The following is a 22996-nucleotide window of genomic DNA, read 5'->3' on the forward strand; positions in this document are numbered from 1 at the left end:
AAATATAGAATACACATTTTACGAGCTTCCTCGGATTTATCTACTTTTTGTTTAATGTTTGGGTATATCGACATTTGTCAGTTAGAATTCAGCTATAAACATCCAGAAGAAGAAAAAAAGACACTAGTGCATTGCATTCAGTTTCTGTGCGCTCTCTAGAGGACAAACCGGTGTATTATAAAATCTGCCATCGTGCGTTTTCATTGGCTCCACTATACCTATACATCAGCACTTAAGGGCGGAAAACAGAACGGAGCTGGCGAATGACTGCGCATATGCAAATCGGTTTCAAATATTTCCCGGGAAATCTGAGTTTCGCGGGAGGACCTTTCGCGCGTAAACCTCATCCCCTACTTCATTGTCCGCTTCCTGGAGCCATTTTTCGCTCTAGCGAGAGGGAGTTTGCATCGCATTTTAATCGCTTACATCGGGTGTTTTAGGATTTAGCAATCTCACTCATATTACAGCTATGCATTCCTAAGACTGTCTGCTTTTATAATTTATGATTATTTTATATCCACTCGCTCGGATTTGATAGAAAACGAGCCTCTAATCACAAGTGGGACAAAGGGAACCTGCGCCTCTGAGGATCATGAGAAAGGGGGGTTCCTCGGTCCCAGGACAAGTTATGTTAACGGGGGTTGTTCGAGGTGAACAACACGGTGTTTTTAGTGCGGTTTCCGATCGACGATGTGCAGCTTATTCCAATGCAGCCCGTATACAAATAAACACCCCGCCGTCCACTAATAACGTCTGTGTACCCGAGGCTTCTGCTGACAGTTTGTATACAACTCCTCTACAAGGAGCCACACATGGGACAGGACTGCGACCCACACTAGGACGACCACCGGTAAATGTCTGCTTTAATTCTGTGTTAAAGTGTTGCACATTCAATCCTGCAAACGTTAAGTCGTTAGGCTAAGTCCACTTAGCCTACTTCTGCTGTCATCATGGCTACTGCTGGATCTGCTTTCTGTGCATTCGGGATCTGGAGTAACGTTAGGCAGCTTTATTGTGCGGAACTAATCAGCACGTTTACGATATTTAACTAATTAAGAACTTTACTGAATGTCCCCCCAAATGCGTAATGACGCATGATGATTGTTTACCACAGACACATGCATATTTCCGCAACGTAGTCTCTGCAGTTACGATATAACTTTAACTGTATTAGACAACACGACTATAATCGTATTAAACAAGATGTTGTGTTGTATTATTGTTGTTTAACTTAAAAATAACAGTATTTGTAGTGTTTAACTCGATTGGCTGTCCAGTTGCACGCCTTTTAAAGTTTTCTTCGAAAGCTCGAGGGTTGCTGCTGTAAATCGCTTTAAATAGGACTGATATAGACCATATGCGATTTAATATGACTAGATATGGTCTAATGTAAGTCTGAGTCTGCTTTCCACGCAAAAGCTTGAATTAGTAGAGTCTAGGCCCTGGTTTGTTGTCTTAGGATGGGGGATGGAGTCATTTCTGAGCTCGCGGACTCTGTGCTAAGCCGAATGCTTTGCTAACTGTTTTATTTATTTATTTATTTTTAAACGTGATTTACTGCAAAAACTCTTGACTGGCATTTGTTTATAAAGTCGTTTGACATACGTGAGGTCGATGGTGTTCATGTTACTCAAACCTAAACGGCTTATTGAGAAAGAACTTTTTTTTTTTTTTTTTAATAAATGTTCTAAAGATTTCAGGACACAATTACAACTTTTTCGAACTTCACAAATCTATATTGTTTTGGATTTAAAAACGACAAATGCAAAACTGAAGTGAACTAGGGTTGGAAAAGTAGACTGGGATGAATGGACAACAAAAACCTCATGAAATAACTTCGTTTATGGATAATTCAAATTATATTGTGAGTATTAATCATTAAACTAAACTAACTAAACTAAGTGCTAAATAATGCTAAATATATGCTACAATTAGGATTTTCTAATGTCAATGCTACTTATGCTAATGTTTACTAATTATGTAAGACCTAAAATTCAACCAAAACCAGATTATGCTTATAACTAATTTCTAACAAAAATTAAAAATGATAAAAATTGCTTTTTATTTGTTTAAAGTTGCAATGAATGTAATAATTTGTGCAGCACTTAAGAAGTGTGCTTCCTGTGACATCAAATATATTTCCCATTAATCATGTAATAATGACAGCAGTATTTTTGCAACACGCGAAATGCAAAAAATAGATCTTCACTGCGTCTATAATTATCTAACGTGTCATTGGTCCTTTTATAAGTTTCTCAGTGGTCACTGAGTGTAAGGCTTAGGTAATGGAGGACAGCCATTTTAATTTCCCCCCTACTATATGCATGTTGACTTTTGAAGTGGTATTACTAGGCAAACTAAAAACTAATATCTGCTACTTTTCAGACGGATCTATGAGCCTTTACAGTCTGCTGAAGATGCTCTTTTAGGGACATGCAAGCTGTTAGTCTTGAAAAATGTGCTCACAGACAATATATTGACAGGTTTTTGGGGCCATTTTAGTGATTTATTGTCTAATAATTTTACCTAGTTGTCCAAATAACACAAGTGTATTGGATTCGATATGCTCATGCGTTTTGTTGACGATACATGCTTTCTGTTTTTAAATTGAGCATGCTGAATGGAGTAAAAGAGTTTAAAAATTTCTGCAAATTCGGCTGCAATTAAAATGTGTAGTAATAAGTATGGCTGGGACAATACATCAAATCTCGATTCACAATACAAAGAATCTGGAGTGATTCTGATATTTTTCGATGTATCGCAGTTCTCTCTCGAATTGATTCTGAGCTTAGTTTTTAAGCCGCAGATGGCACTACTATACTGCTTTAAGGCCGGAACACACCAAGCCAACGGTCGGCCGTTGGGCAGTTTTTCTTCGTCGGCCGACTAAGTTTCCTCTGTGTGTTCCGCACCGTCGGCTGAAGTTGGTCCTCGTCTGCTTTGTTTCGGCTGATTCGACATGTTGAATCGGCGTTGGACCTCGTCGGGCAATCTGATCATTCTGATTGGCTGTTCAGCTACTGCCGCCTGCTGTTTCGGAAAGGCATTTTATATCACGCAGGCGCAGAACTGATGTGCTGCTTGGCCGTCGGCTGTTTATCGTCGGTTTGGTGTGGTAGCGCAACTTTGGAGACAGACCCTGCCGACGTGAGCAAACCCCGCAGTCTGCTTTCATCGCCACTAGTTCGTCGGCTTGGTGTGTCCTGGCCTTTAGAAACTCATACGCTGCCTGCTTTCCAATTTCTTTACACACACCACTTAAACCTAAAATAATCATTCATCAAGTTCGAAAAGGTTGAAGGGAATTACAAATCTCACATCATAAAAGCTTTCTGAGCCGAGGTGCAAGTATATTTAACCACTAACATGACTCGGCACGAGCGCTGTCCAGCAGTCATCTTCATGAGCGTTTGAGAGAGTGCAGTTAAAAACTAGCCTAGAGCGCCATCTGCTGTTAGAAATTGAGCTCAGAATCGGTTCGAGAGAAAATATCAGGATCGATCCAGATGAATTGTTGATACAGAATCAATGTATCATCCCAGCCCTAGTAATAAGTCTTATACTATCCTAATACTGTAGTCTAACAACCCTGAAAAATTCACAACTGTGTATAACCAAAAGAGTCACCTTTCTTTTTTTTGTCACAGGCTAAAAGGAGGTTGGAGCTGGACATCACAGACCACCAATACAGCGAGCCAGCTAAAACCCTTCGGAGTCGCAAAGGAGCTCTTAAACTGAAGGTCCCCAAAGGTATTAAATTCACTGCCGTTCCACAGTTTTGCTCATGCAATAAGTGTGTAGAGCCACCGATATTAAATTATGCCATCTAATTACATCACCAACCAGCCCTGCTTCCTTCTGCTGCAGAGTTCTGAATGATTGAATGACCTCTTACATTTCAGCTCCCAAAACCCCACCGGAGAAGACCCGATACGACACATCCTTGGGCTTCTTGACTAAAAAGTTCTGTCAGCTGCTGGCGCAGTCCTCTGATGGAGTTCTAGATCTCAATAAAGCTGCCATTGTGCTCAACGTCCAGAAGAGACGTCTGTATGACATCACCAACGTACTGGAGGGAGTGCGCCTCATCAAGAAAAAGTCAAAGAACAACATACAATGGCTGTGGGTTACTTAAAATTGTGGTTCACTCTCTGCAACAGTTTTAGGAGATTTGAGCTCCTAGTAGCACCTTTTGGATTTGAAGTGTTTTAAGCGTTGACTTCCGTTCTGGTGTTTGCAGTGGATCCAGTCTGCCGTCGGAAGGTGGTCTTCCGTCTCCAGCGATGCAGAGTCACAGCCTGGCCAGAGAGATGTTGGCGCTCACTCAGGAGGAGAGGCGCCTGGATGAGCTCATTCAGACCTGCACGCGTAACGTCCAGCAGATGACTGAGGAGATCCACAGTCAGAAATATCCTTTACTAGCTGTTAGCTGTACTTCCTCACATTTGTAATGATTAGTGAAGGCCAGAAAAGAGCAGCACGAGTCGGAAGTTAAGCATTAGTTGTTCGGCTGGGTTGAAAATAATGGCTTGTCGAATTTAAAAGGTTTTCTTTTTGATGAACAAATATCGATTCTTAAATCCAAAGATTCAATCTTTTAGTCTATGCTGTTTGCAGTTGATGCATAAACATAACTTCGCTAAACCTTATCTGTCGTGTGCCTCCCAGTAAGCTTTGTTGCTTTTAATATGGAACAAAGTGTCAGGTTTCAAGTTCCGTCTGTTTTATTACAAAATTCATACATTAAATGTCATTCTGGTGCTCTTTTAAGGGTTAGTTCACCCAAAATGAAAATTCTGTCATTACTCACCCTCATGACATTCCAAACCAGTAAGACTTTGGTTTATCTTCAGAACCCAAAAAAAAGTCTTTTTGATGATCTGAGAGTTTTTTGTCCCTCCGTAGACGGCTATGCAATGGACAGTTTGACGCTTCATAAAGTTCATAAAGAGATTGTAAAACTAATCCAAATGAATCGAGCAGTTTAGGAACCTGCTTGACGCACATGCTGCGTAACACGAGAACGAACCTCACTGGTTCTCACGTGTGTCAAGCAAACATGCTTGAGCTTCTGTTTACCACAACTCATGTGAGTTGATGAATGTTTATGAATGAAAGCCTAAATTCAATCTGTTCAAGTGGCATGTAAACTGATCATCTTTGTTTTCACTAGTTATAGCAGGAAATAAACATGAATGAATATCATAAGATATGTTGAAAGACTTAGTTGTTACCTGTTTTTTTTCCTTAACCTTTCTCACATATGCCTATGTGACCTATCAGGACATCCGAAGAATAAAGAGCCTAAAAGACCAAACCGTCATAGCAGTCAAAGCACCATCTGAAACGAAGCTGGAAGTGCCTGACCCAAAAGAGGTAATTTTGTGTTTTAGTTTCATGCATGTAGTGCTTAAATTCATATTCACAACAAGGATTAAATGCACATATGTGCCAAAGTGACCACATATTTAAGTTAACAGAGCAATTTATGTCTTAAGTGAAGGTACAGTTGAGAAAGACAAGGCTCAAGTTATGCCAAGTTTACACTACAAGGAGGAATGAAACAAGGAGGACTGTTTTCTACGGTTGGGAATCTAACTGTATTTTGCCATACATGACATGTTTATATTATAAACGATTACTACTTTCTAGTCTGGGTAAACCCAGCCTGATCTGCCGGCGATTTGATTTAGCTCGGCAACTCAGTCTGGAAACCCTTGCGTTCATTTCTGCTGCGCTGTTATACTTTTGCGGGAACCAATCACAGACTGGCTTATCCACCTTGCTCGTTATTGGCGGGTAAACACGATGACGATAGAGAAGCGACGGCAAGCAGCTTTCAAACTCTATCTGATCTACCCGTCTCTCGCACAACCGCCACTCCAAAATAACAATGCACAATCACAGAGACGCCGATTGTGTTAAGCATTTACCTTATCTGAGAGAAACTTAGCAGAGCGTTGATCCGACAGTCTCTTCATAGGAAGATTACAAACAGCGATTAATGACACACAATGATTCTCTGCTGTTATTTTGGTGGTTTGCTTCACAATGTGAGTACAGGACTCTTTTACTTCAATGCCCCTTGATGGTAGACAATATTTTTATTATTTGCTCTATATGTTTCGTCTCCCTGCTTCTTGAATCTCGCGCCGCCTGAGCTGACTGGAATTCTTTTTGGTTGTCATGACAATGACGTAGTTTAGGGCGGCTATATTCCGTGTTCATTTACACTGAACCAGAACAGTATCAGAGTCGCCTTTTTAACCTCTCGACAATGCTGAATGACTTCTTTAGTTAGCAAACAAATTGCTCGAGTGGGTGTAAATACCGATCACTTTCATATTTTTTTGCACAACCTGCAAAAATCGCTCGATGCCATTGCTGCTTCTGCAAACCGCGGATCAATGCTACAAACCAATACAAACTAACCATTCGTCTCAATCAGTTCCCTAGGTCGTGAATCAGTATATCATGAAAGTCAATGTGGCTGATTCCTTGATCAGTGCCCTGACTACTGAACTAGGGAGCTGATTGAGAGACACGGTAAACCTATCTGGAGTTTTTGCATCGCTCTGCAAAGTACGTCACCCGGATCGTTGATCTGATTGGTTGAAGGACTATCCAATTGCGTGACTAATGCTCGTTGATCACGCCTTTTGTGCAGTAGGAAATACATAGCAAACTCCCCAGACCAATGTTCAATTTTAAATTGAGCTTGGTCTGGTGATAGCTAGACTAACTTTCTACTTCATTTACTTTTAAAGGGTTAATTCACCCAAAAATGTAATTTCTGTCATTAAGTACTCACCCTCATGTTGTTCCGAACCTTCATTCATCCTCGGAACACACATTGATATGTTTTTATGAAATCCAGGAGTAGTTTTTTTGTTTGTTTGTTTTTTAATCAATAGTAAGCCATGAAATTCAAGGTCCAGAAAAGTAGTAAAAACATTGTTATAATAGTCAACGTGACTACAGTGGTGCAACCTTAATGTTATGAAGCGTCAAGAATATTTTGTGCACCAAAACAAAAATAACGACTTTATTCAACAACATATTAACCTGCGTTCTTTGGGCTGAGTGAAGTGCACATATATATGATAGGCTTTATGATGGGAAAGCGTCCTTACTGTGAATTTAAGCACATTCAGACAGAACAAGCTTTTCACGTTAGCTAGGGAGGAGGAAATGTATTGCAAACTCTTCCTTGACCCAATAAATTATTAAAAACCTTCTCATCTTGTGCAGAAGTATAGTCAAAAATGCTGCATCTGTAACAGCATGAGAGGATATGTCCACAATAGGGCTGCGTGATGATATATATATATCGTTACCACAAAATAAAATGTCTATCGTTAGAGGTTTTGATATATCGTAGTATGTAAATATATTGCGCTATTGACGCTTGAAAATGCATGAATGAGAATATAAAGAGCAGGATGTGCATGATATTAAGAGTTATAAGCGGAATATATCCTGAAAAGGCAGTGTGCGCATGAAAGCTGCCTCTCTCAGAAGGCGATTGTGAATTAGAGATGTGCTCGATGTTAGTGTATTAAGCGCAATAAGTAGGGGTGGGTGATATACTGGTAGACACTATTAGCTGGTTGAAATTAGAGATTTTGGACTATCATCTCTGTCAAGGTTTCACTCACATGAGGTTGTTATGCTGCGCTGTCACGAAAGATAATTTGCATGAGTTTAAGCATTACGGTTTAAAAATAAAAACTTAAGTGCAATTAGCAGTGAAAGACAACTCATTTCAGCATATGCACATGCTCTCTGAAGAGACTGTTTCTCAGCGCCGTGACGCGCGACACAAAAGCCGCTGCTCATAGAGCGCGTGAGGACTGAACGGAGTACTTTTTGACGCCTAATTGGGCTTGAACAATTAAATACACATACCTATGTGCCAAAGTGACCACGTATTTAAGTTAACGGAGCCATATATGTCTTGAGTGAAGGTACAGTTGAGGTACAAGTTATGCCAAGTTTACACTACAGGATTTTAAGCCCGATTTGCAAGTTAACGAGTTCGCCAACAGGTCGGGCTGTGATTTGAGGGAAAATCAGCGAGTTATCGGCGCTCGCCAATCTTTGTGGTAACTACTCACTGACACATCGGAGAGGCTTGCTCACGCGTCACCGTCACTGACACCTCGCAGACGCCAGACAAATATCTAGCATGCTAAATATCTGGAGCTGTCGGCAGACTCTATCCTGTGGTGTCACGTGTTCAGCCAATGAAATATACACTTTCTATGGAAGCAGCAATAACAGTCCATTCAAATATAATTTGCTGACGTTTCGCATCTGATACACATTGTGTAAGTAACTATAAAGCTCACTCACTCTATTGTTCTCCCAGTTCACCGGCCACTTGTGTTTCAGGACAAATGGATGAATTCACGTTATATATTAAGATCAATGTCATTATGTAGGTTTTTAAATGACAAAACACTCACTTGCACATATTTGAGAATCTGAATATCAGATAGTTGATGACATGGTGAGAAAAGCAATACGTCTGTCATACAGTGTAGCCAGCTGGCCGCTGTGTCACTTGACAAGCATGACGTGTCGTCACGGTAACACGGTAACTTTCTAAAATAAGTCACCTTAATTCTGGGAGGTCAGCCAGAATGTTTAAACTTGTGTTAAAGGGTTTAATTTTAATTAAATTTAATTAAAAATTTAATCTAATTTCCTTCCAACATCCATTTTCAAATAGTTGGGTGACAGTTGTTGTCAGCTTGTGTAGTGTGTAACCTCCTGTTGCAGATCATTTAAGTAGTGTGAACACCACAATGACTTCAAGACTCCACAGCAAGTCACGTAAACTGAACAGCACAGCGATCTGCTGACATTTAAAGTCCTGTAGTGTAAACTTGGCTTTAATGGATCGTTGCAGTCAATCCTAAAGGGGCAGCATCCAAATTTACTTGCTGTCATTATAATTGCTAATCAAACGAAAGAGACTGGCTTTGTCCGAAAACTGGAAAATGCTGCCTTACGAGGACACATTTCAAGGTAGTAAGGCATCAAGGCACGTCCGAATCCAATGTTCGCTTCACTTCCTCTCTCATGAGATACCTTCCTCAGATCGTTTTTTGAAGGAAGCATAGATGTATCCTTAGCTGCCTTTATCCCACAATCCTGTGCTTTCCATTCTGTGACAGTTGAGCTAGAAAAATAAAGATGGCGTCCGAAAGTTGCGTTTGCTGCTAAGTTTTTGTACAAATGTGCGATTTTGATCAACATATTTCAATTTTGATAATCATTTCTATTGAGAAATTACTACTGTAGTTATTAAATATTTGTTTAGTTCTCACCAAAGCTCACGCTATATTGCTGTAGATCATTAAACTCTTATGCTGCCTCAGAAGTCTGTCCGAAATCAATTTCGTGAGGTACCTTCATGCACAAATGCTGCCGTACAAGTCATTCTCTTATAAGACAGCGAGGCAGCAAGACAGCTATCTAGGTTTTCGGACGCAGCCAGAGATCTCACTACTTGCTTTTGTAACTTTAAGAATGAATGTATATTTATTTTACACAGTAAAGACTATGCATTTTTTTTATACCTTTAATTACTTTATACATTTTCTAGTGCTTGAAGTTTTCATGTAGGTCTTTTTCATCTGTCTTTGTTCTATTGTAGTTTGTCTTCTTTGCTCTTTTATTAGTTTATTTGTCTTCAGTAACCTTTTAAGCAGAGTTTTTTTAGGCTAGTATTTTAATTGTTGAAATTGATGATTATGAAATTTCAATGATATGGAAAATGTTTCTTATTTAAAGGTGCCCAAGAACATGTTTTCAAAAGATGTAATAAGTCTTAGGTGCCCCCTGAATGTGTCTGTGAAGTTTCAGCTCAAAATACCCCAAATACCCCTGCCTATTTTGGGGCATCATTATAAATGCGCCTATTTATGCAGTGCGGCCCCTTTAAATCTCGTGCTCTCCACCCACGGAGCTCGTGCTTGCCTTAAACAGTAGAGTATTTAATTGGAAGTTTACTAGGGGTGTAACGATACGCGTATTCGTATCGAACCGTTCTGTACGAGGCTTTCGGTTCGGTACGCATTATGTACCGAACGGTTCGTTGGACTAATTAATTACATTTAGAAAATAAAAGTGTGTGAAATGTTATGCGTTCAACAAGGTAGCCCAATAACCCAAATGACGTAACAGGCAACGCCCCTGACACCCCCGAAGAAAAAAAAACACCAACTTATATGTTTGTTATGCTTCGTTCACACCGAACGCGTCTGGAGCGTCTGATTTATATGTGGCTACTCAGTCAGGCGCTCGCTCACTCAGTACGCGCTGAAGGCTCTTTGCAAAATGGCTAATGCGTTTAACAGACCAGAAATAGAAGATCGTCCAATAACCAACAGGTCTGGTGTTTGGGTGCACTTTGGATTCCCTGTAAGCTATATAACATTTTCACTTTTTATAAGGAGCTGTTTTTGTTTTATCCCTTTCGAGCATGAGTTTAAAATATTCTAACTCTCCCCCCAGAGTGAGGGTTTTTTTTTTTTAATGAAACCGTTATTTTAGAACGTTTGCCTTTAATGTTTCCATAGCGACTCGTCTTGCGTGTCATTAGCGCTGAGCGCAGCAACAATAACACTGTATGACAGATGGATCGCTATTATTGTTTTCCTTGTTTATTTAAAATATTCACAAACTTGCTTACCATGTTATCAACTATCTGATATTCCGATCCTCAAATATGTGTAAGTGAGTGAGTTTTGTCGTTTAAAAGCCTTTATAAATGATCTTTATCTTGATCTATAACGCGAGATGGGAGCCGCCATCTTAGTTTGCCCCGCAGTTTCCTGAGTCCTGTCAGTCGGATTTACAGCAGGTGAATTCATCATTTTCTCCCGAAATATATGCAAGTAAGTGGCTGGTGAACTGGAAGAATAATAGAGTAAACTTTGTAGTTACTTGGGCCCATTATGTGTGTCTGATAGGAATAAATATCAGCAAATTGTATATGAATGGATTGTTATTGCTCCTTCCACTGATGTCTGACATCAGTGTGCATTTTATAAACTCTAAATATATTGTTTTAATGGTGCTTATGCGTATATAAATGTCTGAAAACTGAAAAGAAACGTTATGTGGCTGAAAACACTGCATAGTTTTGATATATGACAAGAGCTGCGCGCGTCCGTCTCGCAGCCAGAGCGCGAAAGCACATTTTGAATCTGGCAGTTATGACGTCGCTGAACGTTCGAAATCCCTTATGTGGGGACCGTACGCCCAGGGGCACTGAAATAAAAATCCCATATGTGGGACCGTACCGCTCAAAGGGTTATACAGTATGCTGCTACGAAAACACCATAGAAGATGGGTAAAGTATAGCTCCATCATTGTTCAATGTAAAAAAAAAAAAAAAGATCATACTTTGTTTTAATAAATAAAAAAATTTAAAAAAAAAAATCAAGGAAATTTATCTGCCAATTTTTTCTTTTTGCTGTATCTAAAACGTACCGAACCGTGATATCAGTGTATCGTATCGAACCGAACTGTGAATTTTGTGAACAGTTACACCCCTAATGTTTACATTTGATTCTGCATGAGTTTTTTTAGTGCTCTGTGGCTAACGGCTAATGCTACACTGTTGGAGAGATTTATAAAAAATGAAGTTGTTTATGAATTATACAGACTGCAAGAGTTTAAAAAAATGAAAATAACGACAGTCTTGTCTCCGTGAATACAGTAAGAAGCGATGGTAACTTTAACCACATTTAACAGTACAGTAGCAACATGCTAACGAAACATTTAGAAAGACAATTTACAAATATCACTAAAAATATAATATCATGGATCATGTCGGTTATTATTGCTCCATCTGCCATTTTTCGCTGTTGTTCTTGCTTGCTTACCTAGTCTGTTGATTCACCTGTGCACAGATCCAGACGTTTATACTGGCTGCCCTTGTCTAATGCCTTTCATAATGTTGGGAACATGGGCTGGCATATGCAAATATTGGGGCTTACACCCCGACTGTTACGTAACAGTTGGTGTTATGTTGAGATTCGCCTGTTCTTCAGAGGTCTTTTGAGATTTATATGAGGAGGAAACGATGGAGTTTGAGACTCACTGTATGTCATTTCCATGTACTGAGCTCTTGTTGTTCAACTATGCTGAGGTAAATTCAGTTTTTGAATCTAGGGCACCTTTAAAGCAAAAATAACTATCGTGATGTATCATTATCGTGATTATAAAATTACTCATATTGTGGACTGGGCGATATGACAAATCTTATATCACAAGTTTCCGGCTGACAGGAATACTCTTTGGTTTTTAATGCTTTAACTTCATAACGGTCATAATAAATGCAATACTCCTGATTCAGATACAAATAATAATAATAATCTTTTTTGACCTCTCTACCGGGAAATAACCTAATTTATTAAAGTTTTGTAAACACGGTTTACTTGCGTTGCCAGGTTATTGGTTTGCATGTAAACTGGGACAATGGGTTATTTCAATAAGCCGATTTTTGAGTTCTCTGTGTACTGGTGTGCATGTAAACATGATCATTGATGGTTTTGAGAGTTTCGTGCAAAGTTTGCAAATTGCCGGTGATATCCACGGGCTATATATTTCTATGCAACGTGACATTTTTCTTCATCACCAACTCCATAATTGCTCACAAAAAGATAGAAAAGATTGTCGTTTCTTTACTCATTTAATTTTGTGCATTTTATAAAAAACAGAAAATAAGTATATTTATCAGATTATTTTATGATCAAAGACTGCAATAGGAGAGAGAGCTGGTGGGAGAAGAGAGCACTTGCCACTTTTAATGAAAGTGACTCAGGATATGCTGCTGAACGTTACACTTAATTTGCAGCAGTTAGCACGTCTGCTTGCTGAACAAAGATACTGAACTTTTCATCTGTCATATCTGGCTACCGGGAGCCATCAATGGTTAATATTTTCAACTTATTTCCCAAAAAAAAGTAATGTAGCTGCGGAGTCTTTTCATATCTTTTTGTCATGTCTTTATTTTTACACCTAATTATGGAAAGTAGCATCAAAAGTATCAAGCAGTATCTGTGTCAAAATCCTAACAATATGAACTTCAAGAGTATATGGGGAGCCTTAGTGTTCGGTTTGAGTCAGATATGATTTTAATGACATTCACATGACATTTTAATTCATTAACCACTCCAACTGATTGAGTGAGTAACCCATTTATGACAGACGAGTTAAATTCATTCAAGAGTTAATTGACAGATTAAATAAAAAGAATCTGTTCATTGGAGTCATTTATTCACAAACTCTGTAGTACTTACACTTTTCTTCAACCTAAAAAGGTTGATTTTGATTTGCTGATGTGGCAATAAAAATAAACTTTTCATATTGAATTCAGAGATCAAATCTAAAAGATGCTGTTCATTTATGTACTTTATTGTCAGATGGGTTGTATCATCTTGCAGCTCACCAGACGAAGATTTCACTCTCTTTAGTGCGGTGATGGTGCGCCATTGGGAATGTATAATAATCAGGGTTTGAAATTAACTTTGACTCACCAGCCAATTTGGCTAAATTAAGTTGCCAGGCATTCAGAACTTCTGCAAGCCTAAACAAAATATCAGAAATTAAGCAGATTATCTAAGTTGCACCTTGTCAAATACAATCTTCTGACTTGAGACCATTAATTAGTTCATTCCTGTCTAACAAGTGGCAGATGGAATGTGAAAATAGAACTAATAAACCCCAGTGTAAATGTCACTAACTGAATCTGATGATGAAATTTGATGTCAGTGTTTTGACAATGTCAGCTATTTTGTGAATGTCATCTGTTTGGATGTTAGGGCTGGGTCGGCTATTGATTTGATATGAAATCCTAAATCTCAAGCTCGATCTTTTAGTTTATGCTGTTTTCTGTTGATGAATGAACAAAACTTCTCTAAACATGTCTGCCGTTATATAATCACAGTAAGCTCTGTTACTTTTAATATGAAATAGTCTCAGCTGTCAAATTGTCAGTTTTATCAATTCCAACAAATGTCATTTTGACTTAACCAGTTAGTGATGTCTTCCTTATTTTATGCATTTTCGAACAAATCTGTCATTAAAATAAGTTATTACAACCACTGTTTAGATGTTTGTATGAAGTAGACTTTAAATTTTTGTTAAAGTTGATATAAAAACTAGGGGTGTAAGAAAATCAATACACGTGAATATCGCGATATTATGTTTGGCGATGCTGTATCGATGCAGTGTTATCTCAGAACGTAAACTGTGACTGGGAGAAGCGCAAGGGTGCATCGCTAACGTTAGCATAAGCAAACCCAGCTCCCAAGACGAAAGAATTATGAATATTTATTTGTGGCTCGGTTGTCAGGCTAATGAGAACTTAAACTTGAATTTACAGAAATTGAAGTTAATTTCATGAATAGCCTAGTGTTTTCAAAAGTACAGACCATGATACTAAGTTGGTTCTGAAATTTAAAAATGTGATGCTTTGAGCGCTGTTGAGTGGATTTGTAAACTCCTCTGATTGGCCTTTGTTTACGCGCTCCTCAGATATGTCTGTGATTGGCTACATTGATCAATGCATGGGAGCCTTTGAAAGCACACGGAAGTGTTTGAATTTGAAAGCGTTTTGAAAGTGGGAATGGGAGCGTTTGAAAGCGGACATCTATCAGCAGACTGGTCCGCTGATAGATGCCTGCTTTTCTAAAGGCCTTTGCACACGGAGTCTGAAATTTGCGTCCGGAATTTTTGCACGTTAAAAAATAAATACGACCTCACGGAACTTTCGTCCATCATAAAAAAAAAAAAAAAAATTCTGATCAGGTTCGATTTTTCTGAGTTTTTCGGATCCGTGGCACCGTACAAGAGAACGACAAAATCCAAATGCCATCTGACGAGTTGATCCATGTCATCTACAGCACAAGCTACTGCTGTAGCACTGTATGACAAACAAAGTGCGGAATACAAAGAGATTGAGCCACTGACATCCTAAAGTAAACTTTGAAATGCTCTGGATAATCGCGCAGCTCCTTGATGAGGTGGATCTCCTTTCTCTCTATGCAATCTCGGGATTGGATGGACCTGATATTTAGAGGACAACTAAATCATGCTCACTCCTTGAAGACTCCATTTTGTATTGTTTTGCAAATTTTTTCGCAACTGATTCATTAATACGCATCGGACTCAGTGTGCAAGATCACTGTGCGTGACAAATTTTTAGGATCATGAATACGAAAACGCATACGAAAATTTCAGACTCGGTGTGCAAAGGCCTTAACGCTCTCGTGTATATCTGTGCAAGCGCTCATTGAAGAGCGTCATTGTCTATTTACAACGTTTCTGAAGTGTTGATGATTAAAGCCAATCACGGATCTAAGCGCGTGAACACAATAGCCAATCGGAGGTGTTTACAAATCCGCTCAACAGTGCTCAAAGCATCACATTTTTAAAATTTCAGTACCGACTTGGTATTGTGGTTGGTACTTTTGACAACACTAGAATAGCCATTAATAGTTACTCTGGTTCAACTAGAGGCAGCTCATTAAAGTCATTTATATTTCTTCCCTTGGTACTTAAACTCCTTTGCCATGTCTGTTCAGAGTTTACAGGTCCATCTGAGTAGCTCTAAGGGTCCCATTGATGTTTTCCTCTGTACGGACGGTGGCGACTCTGGGAGTGTGCTGCACAATGGCCTTGATGTGAATGGAAATCACCCTGCGTTTCTCAAAGTCTCCCAAGGCAAGAAACTTGCAACTTTACAGCAACAATAACATCTGGTCCTTCCAAAAGAAGTTTCCTTCAAATATATTTTCCCATTCTATATTTCAGAAGCTGCTTCAGATGGAATGGCTGATGGTGTGAAGATGAACGGTAGCGTTAATGGTTTTGGGTCCTTGTCTGGAAGTGCCCCCATGTCACCCCTCAGTTCCTCCTTGTCCTCCATTCTCCAACAGCCAGAGGAGTCCATCCCCTTCGTGCCGCTGTCTCCTGCTCTTCTCAGTGACGAATACATGCTGAGCTTGGGTGATGAGCAGGGTATAAGTGATCTGTTCGACTCCTGCGACTTGGACACACTAGCACTGGATGACCTGCTTAGGATATGAGCGATCCTGGAGGCCAGCTGGACCTGTTTTCAAGTTAGTTGACTGGTGCTTCTTGGTTCCTGAATGAAATCTAGATTGACAAGATTGATGGGTGTGAATCTGGGGATGAACTACAGACTGAATTTCTTTTTTCTTCATCGTCGCATTTGACATTCACAGTTTACGCATGGATCTTTAGGTTTACTGCTACAGGATCCAAGGTTTCTCTTGTGTGATAATGTACAGATGGGTTTCTGTACCCTGATAATGTTGTTTTAAAGTTATTTTTAGTGTGAATTGCATGAATTGTGTGATTGGTCTATAAACATCATACTGGTTTTTGTGATGGGAAGCCCCTGCCGCTGCCTCTGCGAATAATGCCAAAAGGTCACAATTTCTTCAAAACTAGAGTATTTCTCTATTCTCAACGCAAGTTTTTTCCCCCCATTGAGTTAATCTCTTGCTTGCTTTCATGGGGAAAGTCATCTCCGTATCGTAGGCTAGCTAAATATCAAAGATGATCAGCAAGTTGTTCCCTTATTAAATAATCCAAAGTACATTTGGTGCTTTGTCACTTAGTATGCTATATGCCAGTGTACAGTATCTCAGGGCACAGATCAAGAGTGAGTGCTTTGTGTGGTGATGTAGTGATGTCTTGGTAAATGTAGAATGAAATCGGTTTTCCTGAACTACAGCGTCTTATCACTTTTGTTACCAAATGATTTGTGCAAAGAAATGAACTTGTCTTTTCCTTCTCCATTTTGGTGTGATTCATGTGTAAACAATGTAATGATTCTGCAAGTTGTGCAGTTTTTGGCAAATTTTTAAACTTTAGATTGGAAACTGAATTTTGGATTTGACCCTAATCTAGTTCCCCTTCATGTTGAATGTATTTCAGTATCTGAATTGCACTGAAGACTTAAGTCTTATGAAGCCATCATGGACACCTGTGGCGCAACTTGCCATGTGATTATCTAACATTTACTGTCCCGCAGAATTTAGGTTTTTCAGTAGCAGCTGTTTTGTGTATAGTTCACAATTTTCCCATTGTATGTTCCTATGTCCATGCCTATAAATTAAGTTATAATAACTTGTTTTGTTTTTTTTGTTTTTTTTTTATTTACATTTTTGGTGAAACCTCAATACAGACATATACAAAGGCTGCCGTTATAGCCATGCTAATGCCCCCCCCTCCCATACCTTCAGCCCAGTAAATTGGATTAAACCAATCTGTTACTTTAGTTGTATTTTAGTTGTAAAGTTTGGTTGTGTAATAACTTCAAATGTGAAGTAACTTGTTAATGCAGTTTTTTTTTTTATGGTACATATTAAATTGGAATTAGTGCTAATGCTCACTAGTTCTCTTGGTTCTGCATTGGAATGAGGATGTTGTTCATGTATGCAGCCATATTGCATAGAAATTTTTTATGACTAATCACTTTGCCAGTATGTATTCTATTCTACAGTGCAGTTTGATTTTGATCATTTTGTTTTCTTTTAAACTAGAGGCAGTTTTGTGTGCCAATGTGTGAAATGTGAAGTTTTATATGTGGATTGTAAACTGTGCATTAATTGTTTGCAAATTGTTTTTAATAAAGTTATGAATTTCTGCACATTCTGCGTCGTTAATCATAAATGTGTAGTATGGATGTAAAAGTTTGTTTTTGCAGTGATTTGGACATCAGTTTCTATAACTTGTTCTATTTAAAGGGGACATATTATGCCCCTTTTCACAAGGTAATATAAGTCTCTGGTGTCCCCAGAATGTCTGTTAAGTTTCAGCTCAAAATACCTCAGATCATTTATTATAGCTTGTCAAATTTGCCTCTATTTGGGTGTGAGCAATTTTGTCCTTTTTTAAATGCAAATGAGCTGCTGCTCTGGCCAGCTTTCCAAAAGAGGGCGGAGCTTTAACAGCTCGTGCTTTGGTTGCTCAACAACAAAGCTGGAGAATCTCACGCAACAAAAATGACAATTTTTAGTAATGGTGTTCAGCGTTACATTTTTCAAACCGGAGTCAGACACTGATAGACTCAGGAAGTAGTTACAACTTTTAGAACACAGCTGGATGTTTCTGAATGGTCAGTGGATACATTTATGTAGTTGCTGTGGAGTTGATTCAACTCATCGACTAGCATGTGCCATCATGTTAATATTTAGTGCAAAACCCGTATGGACTATGATTGCTATCAAATGCTGTGTGAATGGTCTATATATATATAATTTTTTTTTTTTTTTTTTTTTTTTTTTTTTCCCGGACAACGCCTTTTTTTTTTTTTTTTTTTTTTTTTTTTAAGCAATTGAGCTTGCCAGGGTCAACATACAGGCTATCCAAGCTAACGGAACTCTAAATAGTGTTCTGTGCAGACGACAGAACAGTTATGCTTTGCTCAAACTTTTGCCATGGCCTTATAACTTGTACACCGTGTTCACTTGTGAAAACAAAATGACTGTGCCGTTGGTGGAAACGTGCAGATTAAGGGGCGGTAATATTATAATAAGATCCCGTTCTTACGTTGCAAGCGGAGCGAAATCTGAGCTTCTCATTTTTCCACATGCTTGCAGTGAAAGGCTTGCCAAAACAAAGTTACTGGGTTGTCCTTTTTCTCATTTTCTGGGTTGGTAGATGCACCGAGGACCTGATTATAGCACTTAAGTCAGATTTTCATGATATGTCCCCTTTAAAATTTTTGGTCTCATCTTGGTCTAACTCTGTTCTAAACTTTAATCATTCAGAATTGGTTCTGAAGGGATGTTTATAGAACATCACAACTGGTCTTGTATGTTACAAAAAAAAAAAAATATCTATAGTTGTCATTCCATTAGTTAATCTGAGAAACTTCTGAGATCCTGGATGTTACAAAAATACCTAGGGAAAAGGGAGCAAGATGATGTTGCCTATAAGATATTTAATATTGACAATGGGGTAAACTCTGCCACTTTTTAATGTTAATGAGAAATTAAACTGGTTTAACTCAAATTCCGAATGTCAGGATGTCGGGGATCAACTGATATGGAAGTGTCCATCAGAGAAAATAAAAAGTCTAGTGACCCATATTAGGGCCAAGTTCAATCACTGGGGAATTTATAAAGAATTTTCAGTTCAAATAAAATATTAGAATAAATATGGGATAAGCTGATCTTTTGAGCTCACTACTGAATATAAATGCTAATTGTGTAATTATGTATGCAGAAACGTCCATTTAAAATGTGTTAACGGGGAGAATTTCTCTAGTGTGCTGTCAATTTTTTTTTATTTGCTCATTTGTATTAAGTTTATACTTTAAATTCCTGAGTGAATGCATTTTTCTATATGTATTAAGGTACAACATGATGCCTCTTGTAATGACTGTCCTTCTCTCACTTGCCATTAGATGGCATGTTCTTCATTTGAAAGACAGAAATGTCTCTAATCCACAATCTTGACAATATTCTTCTCACAAAATCAATGCAATGCCATTTAATGTAGATTTTAAACTGCTTCTTATAAAATTGCATATTGTTTTCTTCATGAAGGCTTGCATTTTTACTTCTATAGTGTTCTTTAGTGCTTCCTTGCAAGATGATATATATATATATATATATATATATATATATATATATATATATATATATATATATATATATATATATATTATGATCATTTCAAAATCTTTTAAAGACATTTTTGCATAATTTCAGTCCTGCAATGCAGGTGATTAAATGTTTAATTTCACATAATTCTTTTTTAGGACCATCAGAGCAGACAGTGTCATCTGAATGAACAGGCGGGCACGTTCTGCTACAGATGTCCCTTATCTCGCCAAGCTTAGACTAATGTGTCTCGGCTCTAAGGCTGTCTGCTCTTTGTCTGAGAGAAACAGCAGTGAATGGGCAGGCGATGTATGATGTAATTTGTTTTGAGTAGCGCCTCTCTCCTTTGCCTGTAGGGGGCACTGTTGAGTCACCAAAGAGGGCCCAGACTCACTTAACCTAATTCCCTAGTTTTGCTTGCCAGACACTAGGTTCATGGAAAGTCACAGATTTTATCAGTTATCCAAATTATAGTATGCATCCAGCAGTTAAAACAAATGGCTGCAGCTGTTCTCATTGGTTATGTGAAAAGTGATATTTGTGTGCCCTTGATTAATGCTTCATTCAGCTGCTGCTGTTGTCCGCACAGGCTCCGATGGGAAATTTCAAACCAGCAGCCTTTATTTCAGCCCATGCGCTTGTTCAGCCACTGCACCCTGTTGAACTGCCACATTATGATCTGATTTTTCAAAACGACTGTTTAATGAGTAATAATAGTCTGTTACTAAAGCATGTGATTCATTCCACTAAATGTGTATAAGTGCTACAGTAAAGCTGAAACGTACACACAGCGTAGAAGCGCTACACGTGTGCACACGCACAGCATACGCTGCTCCTCATTCATAAAAGCACTCGCCGTGTTTTGATGGATACTGATTGGATGAGGGCTACGCTGCGCTTCGATTCACCGCATCCTACGTGCCCAATCAGAAGCAGGCTGCCCTCCATTCCTTCTGCTCCTTCTGTTTCAGAGTTTCAGTAGTGAGTCTGACTGCTCAACTGGATCCTGCAGCAGTGGCCAGAGGTCTGTGGACAGTATAAACACCGATAGATTAGTATTGCTATTGCAATGCAAATAACGGCTATAATGCATCGCTGTGAGCTCATAAAACACAGCATACATTTGCATGGGTGATCTTATCCAGATTAATTTGTATTCAAATTCATAGTTATTACTTTCAGGAAGAGATGTTTGCAAACTAAGAAAAGCAGGCATAAGGTCTGAATGTGTTGACTGTGTGTGGAATTCATAGTAGCGGATACCAAGGCAACTGAATGATTGTTGTTATTGTTGATATATTGTGCTATTTTTCGATTCTTGCAGGTTGTTTGCAAGTTTGTTCGAAATGTATATCATGTCAGCAGCATGTTTTTCAGCATTGCTTGTGTCTCTTAGGAAAATCATAGGGTTTTACCCAGTTGGAAATGTCTTTTTCTCTTGCTTCATTCACAGATGCTTGAGATGTAAACCCAGATGCCTCATTTGTGGACTAAATTACCACAAGCAACTGGACAGCTGCCTCTTCAGACTACTGACCAAATGGCCATCCAAAATATTACCCCATACCCCACGTGTTTAGCATATTATGTGTATATATATATATATATATATATATATATATATATATATATATATAATATATATATAATATATATATTAAAGGTCTGTCTGAGTTTTGTTTTATGTATAGGAAATATTTGATAGATAGGCCTTATATCATGGCTATACTGCATATGCCTTGTGAAAAAGAAGTACCCTTTAGCATACTTTTAAAAAGTACTTAACTTACTTACAACTTTTTGTAAAAAGTTACAAAAATATATTTTCAAAGAATATACTAGGTGTGAAGTGAACTGAGACTTAATTGCATATTAATTGCAATTAAATTGTATTATGCTTTAAATTTATTAAATGCAATTAGCTTAACTTTTAAGTGCTTTTTGTGACCCACTTAAAGGGATAGTTCACCCAAAAATGAAAATTCTGTCATCATTTAGTCCCCCTCAAGTTGTTCCAAACCTGTATAAATTTCTTTGTTCTGCTGTACACAATGGAAGATATTTGGAAGAATGTCAGCAACCCCATTGACTACCATAGTATCCCCCCCTCCTCTGCTTGGTTACAAACATTCTTCCAAATATCTAACATATACAGGTTTGGTACAACTTCAGGGGGGCTACATTTTGACAGAATTTTAATTTTTTGGGTGAACTGTCCCTTTAAGTAGACATATATGTCATTTCGTAATTATTTCTATTGCCTTTGAAATAGTAAAATGTACTGCCGAATGTACTGACAAGCATTAATGGTAAACTAATATATAATTTAATGTAATTTCTTCTGAAACTTGTATGTCATGTATTTAAAGGTGCCCTAGAACTTTTTTTTAAAAGATGTAATATAAGTCTAAGGTGTCCCCTAAATGTGTCTGTGAAGTTTCAGCTCAAAATACCCCATAGATTTGTTTAAATAAATTTTTTTTAACTGCCTATTTTGGGGCATAATTAGAAACGAGCCGATTTCAGGTTGTGGCCCCTTTAAATTGCGCGCTCTCCACCCCCAGAGCTTGCACTTGCCTTAAACAGTGCATAAACAAAGTTTACACAGCTAATATAACCCTCAAAATGGATCTTTACACAGTGTTCGTCATGCATACTGAATGCATGCGTCGGATTATGTGAGTATTGTATTTATTTGGGTGTTTACATTTGATATTGAATGAGTTTGAGGCTGTGCTCTGTGGCTAACTGGCTAACACTACACTGTTGGAGAGATTTATAAAGAATGAAGTGACTGCAAGTGTTTAATGATGAAAATAGCGACGGCTCTTGTCTCCGTGAATACAGTAAGAAACAATGGTAACTTTAACCACATTTAACAGTACATTAGCAACATGCTAACGAAACATTTAGAAAGACAATTTACAAATATCACTAAAAATATCATGTTATCATGGATCATGTCAGTTATTATTGCTCCATCTGCCATTTTTCGCTGTTTTTCTTGCTTGCTTACCTAGTCTGATTATTCAGCTGTGCACATCCAGACGTTCTGCCCTTGTGTAATGTTAACTGCCCTTGTGTAATGCCTCGATCATGGGCTGGCATATGCAAATATTGGGGGCGTACACCCCAACTGTTACGTAACAGTCGGTGTTATGTTGAGATTCACCTGTTTTCCGGAGGTTTTTTAAACAAATGAGATTTATATAAGAAGGAGGAAACAATGGAGTTTGAAACTCAGCATATGTCTTTTCCATGTACTGAACTCTTGTTATTTCACTATGCCAATATAAATTCAATTTTTAATTCTAGGGCACCTTTAAATATTTTTG

The 22996-nt window shown here is 38.3% G+C and overlaps 1 protein-coding gene across 2 annotated transcripts; it reads left to right on the plus strand.

Annotated features, from left to right (window-relative positions):
- Positions 1–376: 376 nt before the first annotated feature.
- Positions 377–21228, plus strand: e2f3 (E2F transcription factor 3). Of its 2 annotated transcripts, XM_067411880.1 has the most exons (8): positions 377–850; positions 3648–3750; positions 3903–4122; positions 4241–4408; positions 5262–5376; positions 15606–15744; positions 15835–16142; positions 21115–21228. In XM_067411880.1, exons 1-7 carry the CDS (start codon positions 593–595, stop codon positions 16107–16109), a joined length of 1278 nt encoding a protein of 425 aa, XP_067267981.1. In that variant the 5' UTR covers positions 377–592; the 3' UTR covers positions 16110–16142; positions 21115–21228. The 2 variants fall into 2 exon arrangements, with proteins under 2 accessions (XP_067267981.1, XP_067267980.1); XM_067411879.1 differs by lacking the exon at positions 21115–21228 and having other exon boundaries at positions 15835–17635.
- The last annotated feature ends 1768 nt before the right edge of the window (positions 21229–22996 follow it).

This window comes from Chanodichthys erythropterus, chromosome 15 (genome assembly GCF_024489055.1).
Source record: "Chanodichthys erythropterus isolate Z2021 chromosome 15, ASM2448905v1, whole genome shotgun sequence".
NCBI classification, from domain to species: Eukaryota; Metazoa; Chordata; class Actinopteri; order Cypriniformes; family Xenocyprididae; genus Chanodichthys; species Chanodichthys erythropterus.

Bases quoted from the DNA above. Each gene is read 5' to 3' on its own strand.
- e2f3 (XM_067411880.1), top strand. From the start codon at position 593: ATGAGAAAGGGGGGTTCCTCGGTCCCAGGACAAGTTATGTTAACGGGG. The intron at 4,123-4,240 runs GTGGGTTACTTA...TGGTGTTTGCAG, and splicing joins AAGAACAACATACAATGGCT to TGGATCCAGTCTGCCGTCGG. The intron at 5,377-15,605 runs GTAATTTTGTGT...ATGTCTGTTCAG, and splicing joins AAGTGCCTGACCCAAAAGAG to AGTTTACAGGTCCATCTGAG.